Source organism: Palaemon carinicauda, chromosome 24, assembly GCF_036898095.1.
Source record: "Palaemon carinicauda isolate YSFRI2023 chromosome 24, ASM3689809v2, whole genome shotgun sequence".
NCBI classification, from domain to species: Eukaryota; Metazoa; Arthropoda; class Malacostraca; order Decapoda; family Palaemonidae; genus Palaemon; species Palaemon carinicauda.
Genome location: NC_090748.1, coordinates 84,742,430 through 84,755,758, shown reverse-complemented (window position 1 = coordinate 84,755,758; position 13,329 = coordinate 84,742,430). Strand labels below are relative to the sequence as shown.

At 39.7% G+C, this 13,329-nt stretch overlaps 2 protein-coding genes across 2 annotated transcripts in view; one reads left to right on the top strand and one right to left on the bottom strand.

Annotated features, from left to right (window-relative positions):
• LOC137617883 (uncharacterized) overlaps positions 1-13,329 on the top strand; it is a 44,719-nt gene that overhangs the window by 19,843 nt on the left and 11,547 nt on the right. The gene's annotated exons all lie outside the window — the stretch shown is intronic.
• LOC137617976 (integumentary mucin A.1-like) overlaps positions 5,580-13,329 on the bottom strand; it is an 8,778-nt gene continuing 1,028 nt past the window's right edge. The window contains exons 3-4 of the mRNA XM_068347903.1: positions 6,944-7,120; positions 5,580-6,014 (exon numbers count right to left, since the gene is read on the bottom strand). Coding sequence (XP_068204004.1) covers positions 5,821-6,014; positions 6,944-7,120 — 371 coding nt within the window. The 3' untranslated portion in view covers positions 5,580-5,820. The remainder of the gene's footprint in view (positions 6,015-6,943; positions 7,121-13,329) is intronic.

Sequence of the window (13,329 nt, the reverse complement as noted above, 5' to 3'; positions counted from 1 at the left end):
AAGAGGAAGACTATGAGGACTAGGCTACCGTCTCGGCCAGCCAAGCCTGTTAGACAGCAACAGCATCTGCAATTGCCATTGCCCCCAGTGCCCCAGATCATGGCACAAACCCCGACCACTTTTCAGTGGGTCCCCCAGGCCGTGTCGACACAGTCCACGGCATTCACCCCAGCGTTCGAAGGGCAGTCTACTTCCTTTCGAGCAAAGCCTAGAGGAGCAGCCAGAGGCTCGTCTAGACGCCCCTCAAGGGGAAGGGGATTCAGGGGTGGTCGTGATCAGGAAGGCAAAACCTCAGGACGGCAGTCCAAGTGAGGTGATACCGGTAGGAGGGAGACTTCTGAAATTTCGGGATCGGTGGACCTTCGATCCCTGGGCCCACAGCCTACTCAAGAATGAACTGGGCGGGAGCTGGTACAGCACTCCACCCCCGTGCCTTCGGTTTTTCCAACACTCCACCCCCGTTATGGAGGAGTTCGTTCAAGAACTGTTGGAGAAAAAAGGTGATCCGAAGGGTCAAGCCCATCAATTTCTAAGGGAGGCTGTTTTGTGTTCCCAAGAAAGACTCAGAAAAGCTCAGAGTCATTCTGGACTTGTCGCCACTCAACAAGTTCATAGTGAATTGCAAATTCAAAATGCTAACACTGCAACACATAAGGACCTTACTGCCCAAGAGGGCATATTCCGTCTCTATAGACTTGTCAGACGCCTATTGGCACATTCCAATTAGCCATCGACTCTCCCCCTACCTAGGGTTCAGGCTACAACGAAGACTATACGCCTTCGGAGCCATACCATTCGGGCTAAACATAGCCCCAAGGATTTTTACGAAGCTTGCGAGCGTAGCTCTCAAACAATTACGCCTAAAGGGAATTTAGGTAGTAGCCTACCTGGACGACTGGTTGGTGTGGGCAGCATCCGAGACAGAATGCTTGCAAGCTTCCAGTCAAGTGATCCAGTTCCTAGAGTACCTAGGCTTCAAGATCAACAGAAAAAGTCTCGACTTTCTCCATCTCAAAAGTTCCAGTGGCTGGGAATCCACTGGGACCTTTTGTCACACCGTTTCTCCATCCTGGCGAAGAAAAGGAAGGAGATAGCGGGTTCTGTCAAGAGACTTCTAGATTCCGAAAGGATATCAAGACGCGAGCAGGAGAGGGTACTGCGCTCTCTCCAGTTTGCTTCGGTGACAAGACCCAGTGCTAAGAGCACAGCTAAAGGATGCAATCGGAGTTTGGAGAAGTTATGCATCAAACGCGCGAAGAGATCTGAGAAGACCAGCCGCTTCGGCTAAGTACTCTTCTCAGGCCTTGGTCCCAAGCCAGACATCTAAAGAAGTCGGTTCTTCTTTAGCCACCTCCCCCGTCGGTGACGATTCACTCAGACGCCTCGAAGGAGGGATGGGGAGGTCACTCTCATCGGAAAAAAGTCCAGGGGACTTGGCCCAAGCTATTCAAGACCTTTCACATAAAACTTTCTAGAAGCTAGGGCAGTGCTCCTTACCTTGAAGAAAGTCTCCCGCGTCACTCGATCCACATAAGGTTGGTGATAGACAGCGAGGTAGTTGTGAGATACTTGAATCGACAAGGATCGAGGTCACCACCTCTCAACCAGGTGATGTTGGCCATCTTCCGATTGGCGGAAAAGAAGAAGTGGTACCTGTCGGCAGTTCACCTTCAAGGAGTCCGCAATGTGACAGCGGACACTCTATCCAGGTTCACACCGATAGAGTCGGAATGGTCCTTAGACGCAGGATCATTCTCCTTCATTCTGAATCAGTCCCAGAACTGCAGATAGACCTCTTTGCGACGAAAGACAACAAGAAGTTGCCCCTGTACGTGCCCCGTACGAGGACCCCTTAGCGGAAGCAGTGGACGCGATGTCCCTCGACTGGAACAGATGGTCCAAGATTTATCTGTTCCCTCCTCACAACCTTCTGTTGAGGGTCCTCAACAAACTGAGATCCTTCAAGGGGTAGCGGCAATAGTGGCCCACAAGTGGCCGAACAGCGTGTGGTTCCTCCTGGCATTGGAACTGTAGCTGAAGTTTGTACCGCTACCAGATCCAGTTCTGACCCAGCGAGTCCAGAAGTCAACTGTCTGCGCTTCATTACAGAAAACCCGGACCCTGCAGCTCATGATTTTCTCTCCCTAGCGGTGAGAAAGCGTTTCGGGATTTCGAAAGCCAGCATAGACTTCCTTGAGGAATATAAGTGCAAATCTACTAGAAGGCAATATGAGTCATCTTGGAGAAAATGGGTGGCCTTTTGTCAAGGCGAAGAATTCGCAGGAGATCTTGACAGACTTCTGCTTATGTTTCTTCTCCACCTCCATGGTCAAGGATTGGCAGCTAACACGATTTCAGCGTGTAAGTCTGCTTTGACAAGACCCATTCTATATGCCTTCCAGGTCGACCTAGGTAACGAGATCTTTAATAAAGTCCCGAAAGCCTGTGCTGGGCTCAGACCTTCAGCACCTCCAAAGCCCATTTCATGGTCTTTAGACAAGTTCTTCATTTCGCTTCTCTGTTGAGCAATGTAGAGTGTGCGTTAAAGGATTTGACACAAAAAGTTATTTTCCTATTTTGCACTCGCGTCCGGGGCCAGGGTTAGTGAGATTGTAGCCTCTCGAGAGAGGCAGGTCGTGTTCAGTTCCTGGATGGGGGAGAACTGAACCTGTTTCCGGATCCTACGTTTCTCGCCAAGAATGAGTTACCCACCAACAGGTGGGGTCCCTGGAGAATCTGCCCTCTGAAAGAAGATGCATCTCTATGTCCAGTAGAAGGCCTAAAGGTCTATCTTCATAGAACTTCAGACTTCAAGGGTGGTCAACTATTCAGGGGAGAAACATCAGGCTCAAATTTATCTCTGAATCAACTCAGAGCGAAAATCACATATTTTATTCGCAGAGCGGATCCTGACAATACACCCGCAGGTCACGATCCGAGGAAAGTTGCCTCATCCTTAAATTTCTTTAATTGTAAGGATTTTGAACATCTCCGTTCATACACTGGCTGGAAGTCTTCCAGAGTGTTCTTTCGCCACTATGCGAAGCAAGTAGAGGAACTAAAGAGATCTGTGGTAGCAGTGGGTCGCGGTGTTAACCCTACTGTTTAACTCTGCGAGGAACAGTGGTCTTAATTGGGACGATTAATTCCAGGGTGAGTGTGTAGTTACATACTGTACTACAAACTAAGTGAGGGCACTGTGTTGCCCATGTAGACTTTTCCATTTCCGAAGGTGAACCTAGCATAAGTGCAGACATGTGTGCCGAGCGTTTCTAACGCTAATGTCATTGATTTGTAATACAGGCTTTTATGACTTTGATACCTCGGTATCTTAAAAGTGGCATTTAATGTTTTTTCTTTCAGACAAACAAGCTCTGTTTACTATCATACTTATGCTTTAAGTTTTGGGTTATCCTCTTCTTATGTATATATATATATATATATATATATATATATATATATATATATATATATATATATATATATAATTGTGGTTAACCTGTCTATTTATTGCCTGTCAATAAACTGGTTCTTGAGAACCTTGCGTCTCCTTCACCTATGTCAATTTATTGGTATAATTGAGCATTCATTCTATGTACCTTATCTGGGATAATTCTAATAGAATTGTTCCTTTATGCAAGCTATGTTGCATTGGTTTTCCTCCTATGCGGATATAAAACCTTTGTCCAATACAAGTATTGTGCGGAGAACTGGTCGATATTTCATATTGACGCAGTGGTTCTTTACAAACTATGCTTTACTTAATATAGGGCGAGACCACTATATTAGCTTGCCTGGTATTCATACATAGGTATATGTACTCTTCGAGACTTTTCCAGAGTCTAGTAGGACTCTTCCCTGTAGGGGGCAGGAAGCTCTAACATGGTTTATAGTTAGTTGAAAAGATGTATAACGGTAACATCTTAGGTCTCTAGGTCTAGTCGACCGGGAAAAATTACATCCGGGGAGTACGGCAAGTTCTGAGAATCCACAGATACAGTAATGCTCTGGTACACTTCCATCAGGACGACATGGCTTGAGCCCAAAAAACGGATTTTGAGCGAAGCGAAAAATCTATTTTTGGGTGAGATGGCCATGTCGTCCTGATGGACCCGCCCTTGCCTTTCTAAGAAAGGGCTGTAGGACCCCTCCCTACATACAGTATCTGTAGCACCTCGTGTACGCTACAAGGAATACAGATGGCGCCAGGATTGGCGCCAGGCACGCATACGAATCGGAGGATAGGGAAGCCTTGGGAGCGGCTTCCCTTTTTCTTTCCCGAATTCGTTTCTTGCCAATCCCTCCTACGAGACGAAATCTCTGTCCAGGATGCAGATTGCCATGTGGCGTGTCAAGAATACGTCCTCTGATATGTCGCGATATCCCTTTCACGAGGGATACTCGCTCCAGGAGTTAGAATTCTGGTACCTTAAGGTAAATTCTCTGGGAATATCGCCGTAGTTGTAATATACCCTAGGAAGCTACCCTATAGGAACTTCCATAAGGACGACATGGCCATCTCACCCAAAAATAGATTTTTCGCTTCGCTCAAAATCCATTATATATATAATATAGAAATATATATATTTTATATATAGAGATATATACATATATCTATATATATATATATATATATATATATATATATATTATATATATATTATATATATATATATTATATATATATTATATATATATATATATATATATATATATATATATATATATATATATATATATATATATATATATATATATATATATATATATATATATATATATATATATATATATATATATATATATATATATATATATATATATATATATATATATATGTATATATAATATATATAGATATATATATAGTATATATATAGATATATTTATATATATGTATATATATGGCCAACAATTACGATAGCTGATACGAGATTAGCATAAAATACGCATCAAGCCCACATACATCTAGATAGAGATGAATAGATAGAGATGAATAGATAGAGATGAATAGATAGATTAATTCAATTATTTGCAAAGGTGCAAGTTGGTTTTCAAGCCTTTAAAATTCCATGTGGAGTTGAACCTTTGTTCGCGTACTTCACCTAATTTTCGGCTACATTCCATATTTTTTTTTCATAACAGCAGCGTTAGGAATTCGTCAATATTAATTGAGCTTATTGATTTATATTTTTGCCCTATTTTTTCTTGTTTCTTATCTATTCTTTCATCATTAATTTTAATAAAGTAATTTTGATCGTTTTGACACATTCTTGCGTAAAAAATATACAATATTAACATCTTGGAGCTCTCATAAACATTTTATGTTTAACGCCTAAAAATCATATCGCTTGAACTAATATTAGATCATAAAGTAACAATAACTATTTCATTGATGAACTTTCGTCAATCAAATATTTTGTAATATTTGGCGTACATAATTTAAGTACCTCTTAACCAGTGTTTCGCCTTCCAATTCTTACATCTTGCTGTCCAGACTTTCATATTTAGTTTTACTTTATTTGGTGCAAATATTAACCAATATAATCCGATGTCTCTTTTAAGTTAGGTTAAAAATTGAATTGGAAAACCAAGTTTTGTTTGAGTTTTATCATTATTTATACTATGTTATAGCATTAATAAGGTTCATATCTAGCCTATATAACGAGGATTGGGTGAAGAATTTAGATTACTTAAGGAATGTTTAGGAAAATCTGTGATCATTACGCATTGGAGCAATCGGGGCAAATATAGTCTGAAACAATACTAGAGGGGCCCCCTACACACAGAGAGAATCGTATTTGGTTCAGCTTTGTTTCATCATATTGATGCCTTTTGACAAATGTAGTGATACTGGAAATCGCAACTTCTGTCATGAAGTCTATAACCAGGCCCACTCATCCGGGCACAATCATCAAGAGCGTCATTGGGCTCACCCCATTTCCATTCTGTCCAATCTGGAACACGACCCCCAAACCATTTTCGGCTCTTCACTCCGACCCAGAGGTCATTTCCTGAGAAAGAAAAGGGTATTATAAGAAAAAAAAACTTTCTACTCTTGTAAAACTATATATACTGTTGGATTTAATGATCAATTTGTACTGCAGTTCAAAATCATTTAAGCTATGAACATCATCTTCGAGTCTCCTTTTTATTAATCATCGATGTTTATTTTTACTTTGATAAAAACTTCTTTATGGTGGTTTTTTTTATTGCAATCCATTGTTGCTTATCGTATGTTTGCCAAAATATAGTTTATATATTGAGTTTTTTGAGTTTTCAAATAATTTTTTTACTGAAACTGCATGCATTAATATTTCCCAAAATAAAACTTGGATAACGTAAGAAACAAAATTTATAAATACCAGTGGAGGACTCATGAAAAATAACTTTGTAAGGAAATGTAAATTTAAATCATAGGTTAGGGAAAGTAAAGCCTTTCTAACAAGGATATGTGGCTAAAAATTTTAGAATAATACAACAGTGTACGCGACCTGTCGAAAGGGATGGCTAAATATTTTGATACATACGCATACGCGCGTGCACGCCTACATTCTTTCCCGCCCACTTCATACTTCCTCCCCCATTACCTATAAACCCAAGGGTTTCAACAGGGAGGGAATATAAAGAGGAAATAGGTAAACTACAAAAGAAGTAATAAAAAATTAAAATTAAGTATTTCAAAAACAATAACAACATTAAAATGTATCTTTCATATATAAACTATAAATGAATGAATGATTTAAAGTTTTCAGGCATTCTGTATAAACTATAAAAACTTAAAAAAAAAAAAAATGGAAGAGAGATAATCTAGAATAGTGTGCCCGAGTGTACCCTATAAAAACTTAAAAAAAAAAGAGAAATAATCTAGAATAGTGTGCCCGAGTGTACCCTCAAGCTTATACTGTAGTTTATCACAAGTTCAAACAGTAAATATACTTACCAACATAATTTGCTTTAAGAAAAGCTCGGAGCGAGTTAAATTCCTCAGTAGTCGATGCAACGTAGAGGTCTGCGTTCATTTGTTGACAAGCAGCTTTTGCAATTGCAAATGTTACATTTTCTAATACAAAATGCAAGCAGCCAACATTATTGATCTCTGTGAAAGGCGAACTGCAACCTGCAATATTTATTAACTGAGAATATATATCGTTTAGTATTCATTGGAATGAAATGACTTAAGGGGCTTCTTTAATCTAGATTAAATGTAATCGGGTGTGATAATTAAGTCAGTATAAAGAGTTCAATAATTGATAACAATATTAAATTCTTCCAAAGTATTTTTCCTGTAACTATTGATGTTTTAAATTAGCCTTATGTTTATGCTGTGTAAAACTCAAAAGAATATTATTATTAATTTTATTAGATGCTAATTAAAACCAGTTTTAATTTTTATCTATTAATCTATAACCTAGAGCTCTTTCATAAGTATAGAAAACCATTTTTTATTCAGTGAATAAAAAGCATTTTGGAAAAAGTGAGAATCTATTTTTTCATAAGATTAACGAATCATTACTAAGTTACTCCATTTTTTTTTCTTGATTAAACTCCTTCAACATCTCGGTACGGGTGAACCATTAGTTTATAGGGAATCAGTGCAAGCATCTTAGCCTTTCTTAGACCAGTGCTGCACATTTCATCTTTAAGGTAACTATCCTTCACAGACCATTTTATTTTCTATCAAGAGTCTAACCTTTATCTAGACACCAAATAGAATGATCAGGCTTCACAATGAACCTTTAGCTAGACACCTAATAGATGGGTCAGGCTTCACAGTGAACCTTTAACTAGACACCAAATAGATGGGTAGCCTTTACAGTGAACCTTTACCTAGACACCAAATAGATGGGTCAGCCTTTACAGTGAACCTTTAGCTAGACACCAAATAGATGGGTCAGGCTCCACAGTGAACCTTTAGCTAGACACCGAATAGATGGGTCAGGCTTCACAGTAAACCTTTAGCTAGACACCAAATGGATGGATCAGGCTTCACAGTGAACCTTTAGCTAGACATCAGATAGATGGGCCAGGCTTTAAAGTGAACATTTAGCTAGACACCAAAGAGATGGATCAGGCTTCACAGTGAACCTTTAGCTAGACATCAGATAGATGGACCAGGCTTTAAAGTGAACATTTAGCTAGACACCAAATAGATGGGTCAGGCTTCACAGTAAACCTTTAGCTAGACATCAGATAGATGGGCCAGGCTTTAAAGTGAACATTTAGCTAGACACCAAAGAGATGGATCAGGCTTCACAGTGAACCTTTAGCTAGACATCAGATGATGGGCCAGGCTTTAAAGTGAAAATTTAGCTAGACACCAAATAGATGGGTCAGACTCCACAGTGAACCTTTGGCTAGACACCAAATAGATGGGTCAGGCTTCACAGTAAACCTTTAGCTAGACACCAAATGGATGGATCAGGCTTCACAGTGAACCTTTAGCTAGACATCAGATAGATGGGCCAGGTTTTAAAGTGAACATTTAGCTAGACACCAAATAGATGGGTCAGGCTCCACAGTGAACCTTTAGCTAGACACCAAATAGATGGGTCAGGCTTCTCAGTAAACCTTTAGCTAGACACCAATTAAATGGGTCAGGCTCCACAGTGAACCTTAATTAGACACCAAATAGATGGGTCAGGCTTCACAGTAAACCTTTAGCTAGACACCAAATAAATGGGTCAGGCTTCACAGTGAGCCTTTAGCCAGACACCAAATGGGCAGGTCAAGCTTCACTGTGAACCTTTAGCTAGACACCAATTAAATGGGTCAGGCTTCACAATGAACCTTTAGCTAGACACCAAATAGATGGGTCAGGCTTCACAGTAAACCTTTAGCTAGACACTAAATAGATGGTTCAGGCTTCACAGTGAACCTTTAGCTAGACACCAAATAGATGGGTCAGGCTTCACGTTGAACCTATAGCTAGACACCAAATAGAGGGGTTAGGCTTCACAGTGAACATTTGGCTAAACACCAAATAGATGGGTCAGGCTTCACAGTCAACCTTTAGCTAAAACACCAAAAGATGGGTTAGGCTTCACAGTGAACATTTAGCTACACACCAAATAGATGGGGTAATCTTCAGAGTGAACCTTTAGCTAGACAAGAAATAGATGGGTCAGGCTTCACAGTAAACCTTTAGCTAGACACCAATTAGATGGGTTAAGTTTCACAGTGAACATTTAGCTAGACACCAATTGGATGGATCAGGCCTCACAGTAAACCTTTAGCTAGACACCAGATAGATGGGCCAGGTTTTAAAGTGAACCTTTAGCTAGCCACCAATTAGATGGGTCAGGCTTCACAATGAACCTTTAGCTAGACACCAAATAGACTGGTCAGGCTTCACAGTGAACCTTTAGCTAGACACCAAATAGATGGGTCAGGCTTCGCAGTAAACCTTTAGCTAGACACCAAGTAGATGGGTCAGGCTTCACAGTGAACCTTTAGCTAGACACCAAATAGATGGATCAGACTTCACAAATGAACCTTTAGCTAGACACCAAATAGATGGATCAGACTTCACAGTGAACCTTTAGCGAGACACCAATTGGATGGGTCAGGCTTCACAATGAACCTTTAGCTAGACACCAAGTAGATGGGTAAGGCTTCACAGGGAACCTTTAGCTAGACACCAAGTAGATGGGTCAGGCTTCACAGGGAACCTTTAGCTAAACATCGAAAAGATGTGTCAGGCTTCACAGTGAACCTTTAGCTAGATATCAAATAGATGGATCAGGCTTCACAGTGAACCTTTAGCTAGACACTAAATAGATGGTTCAGGCTTCACAGTACACCTTTAGCTAGACACCAAGTAGATGGGTCAGGCTTCACAGTGAACCTTTAGCTAGACACCGAATAGATGGATCCGGCTTCACAGTGAACCTGTAGCCAGACACCAAATAAATGGGTCAGGCTTCATAGTGAACCTTTAGCTAGACACCAATTAAATGGGTCAGGCTTCTCAGTGAACTTTTAGCTAGACACCAATTAGATGGGTCAGGCTTCACAATGAACGTTTTGCTAGACACCAAATAGACGGGTCAGGCTTCACAGTGAACCTTTAACTAGACACCAAGTAGATAGGTCAGGCTGTACAGTGAACCTTTAGTTTGACACCGAATAGACTGGTCAGGCTTCAAAGTGAACCTGTAGCTAGACACCAAGTAGATGGGTCAGGCTTCACAGTGAACCTTTAGCTAGACACCAAATAGATGAGTCAGGCTTCGCAGTGAACCTTTAGCTAGACACCAATTAGATGGGTCAGGCTTCACAGTTAACCTTTAGCCAGACTCCAAATAGATGGGTCAGGCTTCACAGCAAATCTTTAGCTAGACACCAAATAGATGGATCAGGCTTCACAGTGAATCTTTAATTAGACACCAAAAAGATGGGTCAGGCATCACAGTGACCCTTTACGTTTAGCTAGACACCAAATAGATGGTCAGGATTCACAGTGAATCTTTAACTAGTCACCAAATAGATGGGTCAGGCTTCACAGTGAACCTTTAGCTAGACACCAAATGGATGGATCAGGCTTCGCAGTGAACCTTTATCTATACACCAATTAGATGGGTCAGGCTTTACAGTGAACCTTTAGCAAGACACCAAATAGATGGGTCAGGCTTTACAGTGAACCTTTAGCTACACACCAAATAGATGGGTTAAGCTTCACTGTGAAGCTTTAGCTAGACACCGATTGGATGGATCAGGCTTCACAGTGAGCCTTTTGCTAGACACCAGATAGATGGGCCAGGCTTTAAAGTGAACCTTTAGCTAGACATCAATTAGATGGGTCAGGTTTGACAGTGAACCTTTAGCTAGACATCAAATAGATGGGTCAGGCTTCACAGTGAACCTTTAGCTAGACACCATATAGATGGTTCAGGCTTCACAATGAACCTTTAGCTACCCACCAAATAGATGGGTCAGGCTTCATAGTGAACCTTCAGCTAACCACCAAATAGATGGGTCAGGCTTCACAGAGGGCCTTTAGCTAGACATCAAATAGATGGGCCAGGCTTCACAGTGAACCTTTAGCTAGACACCAAATGGATGGGTCCACATGAGTTTTTGCTGGCTGGCCAGCATCAACCATATTGCAACGACTGTTTGGTACCATTGACAGTGAGGCATTTATTGACCATATCCCCCTCATATAGTAGTGGAAGAAATGGATATCTGTTTGAGGCTCGAGGTGAAGATGGCAGGTTCATCCTTGCCAAGATTCTCGGACATTATGTCCTACCATGCCAGTGGTATTTTTAGCTTTATATCCGAAGCAAACCTTCTGAAATATATTTAACTTTTAAAATGAAATCTTTGCTTTTATGGTTTTAATTGAATATTCTTTTTTCTTATATTTACAATAAACGATATTGATGTCAATTGCCTTAGATGTCAGGAGAGAGAGAGAGAGAGAGAGAGAGAGAGAGAGAGAGAGAGAGAGAGAGAGAGAGAGAGAGAGAGAGATTGGATTATTGTTAATATTTAGTCTTTTGTTGTATCTAACAAAAGATAAATTGTACAATACCTTGAGAATAACGACAGAGACTTGATAACCTAACAGTGGTATAACCATGTGATTTTATACAAAACAAATCCAATATTGTTGTTTTTGCCATGACACGTTTCATTGAGTGGCGGCTGTTGACCAAATTTTTAAAATAATCCTATTAATTTTCTTAGGTAAATACGTGTGATAAACCTAAGGATAAGATTTCCATTACACTGGCGACCTACTGAAGCTAGAAATATGTTTTAAGATTTATGCTATAATTCTTCCAGCTTTTTGGCATAATACAGATCATCAAACATACGTCAAGAGACTAGTTAAGAATAATTTAAAGTTATTGGAGTCGAGAGGTAACTAAACTGCTCTAGGGCATGCAAATATGTACCCCCGATACAACAAAAAAACTCCATTGTGGTAACATAGAAATTGAAAATAAAGTCTTTAATGAAGAAATGAAGTGTTTCACATTTTCTGATTATCATGATAGTGTATATTTAATCATGGAATTGGACTACGCTTTATGATTCTTCTATTTTCCCTGTTGGAACCCCTGGGCTTTTAGCATTCTGCTTTTCCAACTAGGGTTGTAGCTTAGCAATTAATAATAATAATAATGTGTTTGTTTAAAGCCTCAAAGGCAAACAAATGTGGGCCCTGAAGATATTATTAGGTTGAGTGAGATCTAACGAGGAATAGAAAGTTAAAACAAAATAATGCATTAGCTCATAAGAGGGGCAGTTTAAAAAGTTATCAATTGTTGGTGGTATAAGGCTTTTTATAATTCTGACCAGCCATCTCCCCAGACTCTACCATCCACTTCATAGTAATGTACATTCTTACTTACTTTACTTTACTTTGATGGTTGCTTTCCGGGTCCCATACAGCAGGGGAACCCCACTCTCTACAGGACCTCCACTGTCATTTTACTTTATTCGTTCAGAGTATTTAACGTTTCATAACGCGTATTGTTCATTTACTGTTAAATCGTCACTGTCAAAAGACTCATGAAATATGAAAGTCTTCAGTTTCCTCTTGAAAGCCTTAATGTCTTCAATCATTCGAATGTTTCGTGGGAGCTTATTGTATAGTCTCGGGGCCGCATATCTAAAGGCTTTGGAGCCTAAAGTAGACATAAATCTATAGTAGGTTCCAACAGCTTGAAGCCATCTGTTAGTATTCTCGTGTCGACACGATTTGTTGGCTGCGCAGTATGTAGCAATTCTCTAAGTATTTTGGACGCCCGGTTCTGATAATTTGGTCGGTTATTGTACATATTTTAAATTCAACTCTCGCTTTAATTGGCAGCCAGTATAAATCAATTAGCAGAGTAAATCGATTAGTATAGGGGTTATCCTTTCTCTATGTGGGACATCTAAGTATTGATTGAGATCTGCGAAATACAGTTGTTTTGTTTCATATTCATTTGAAAATGATGGCCTAAATATCATAAGAAGAACCTGAAAAAACACATATAAGTAATATACTGTCATCATAACTTCATGCATCGTGTTTTCCTGCCATATCCCTCTAATCTTGATGTGGCACAAGATGTCATTGCCTATATGATACTGAATATAGCTATTCAACATACAGGTTCTTATATCCTTTTTTTTTTTTTTTTTTTTTTTTTTTTTATAAATTAATGCAATATGCTTTAAACGTTGTGAAACTGGCCCAACTATAAAATAAAAGTTAAAACTTGGTTTCAAGCCTGCCTCGTAAATTTAAACATAAAGACGGTTGCCGGATGTTTAATAATAGTGGGTGAATATTTTCACAATTCATTTCAATCCTAATTTGTCTTGAAA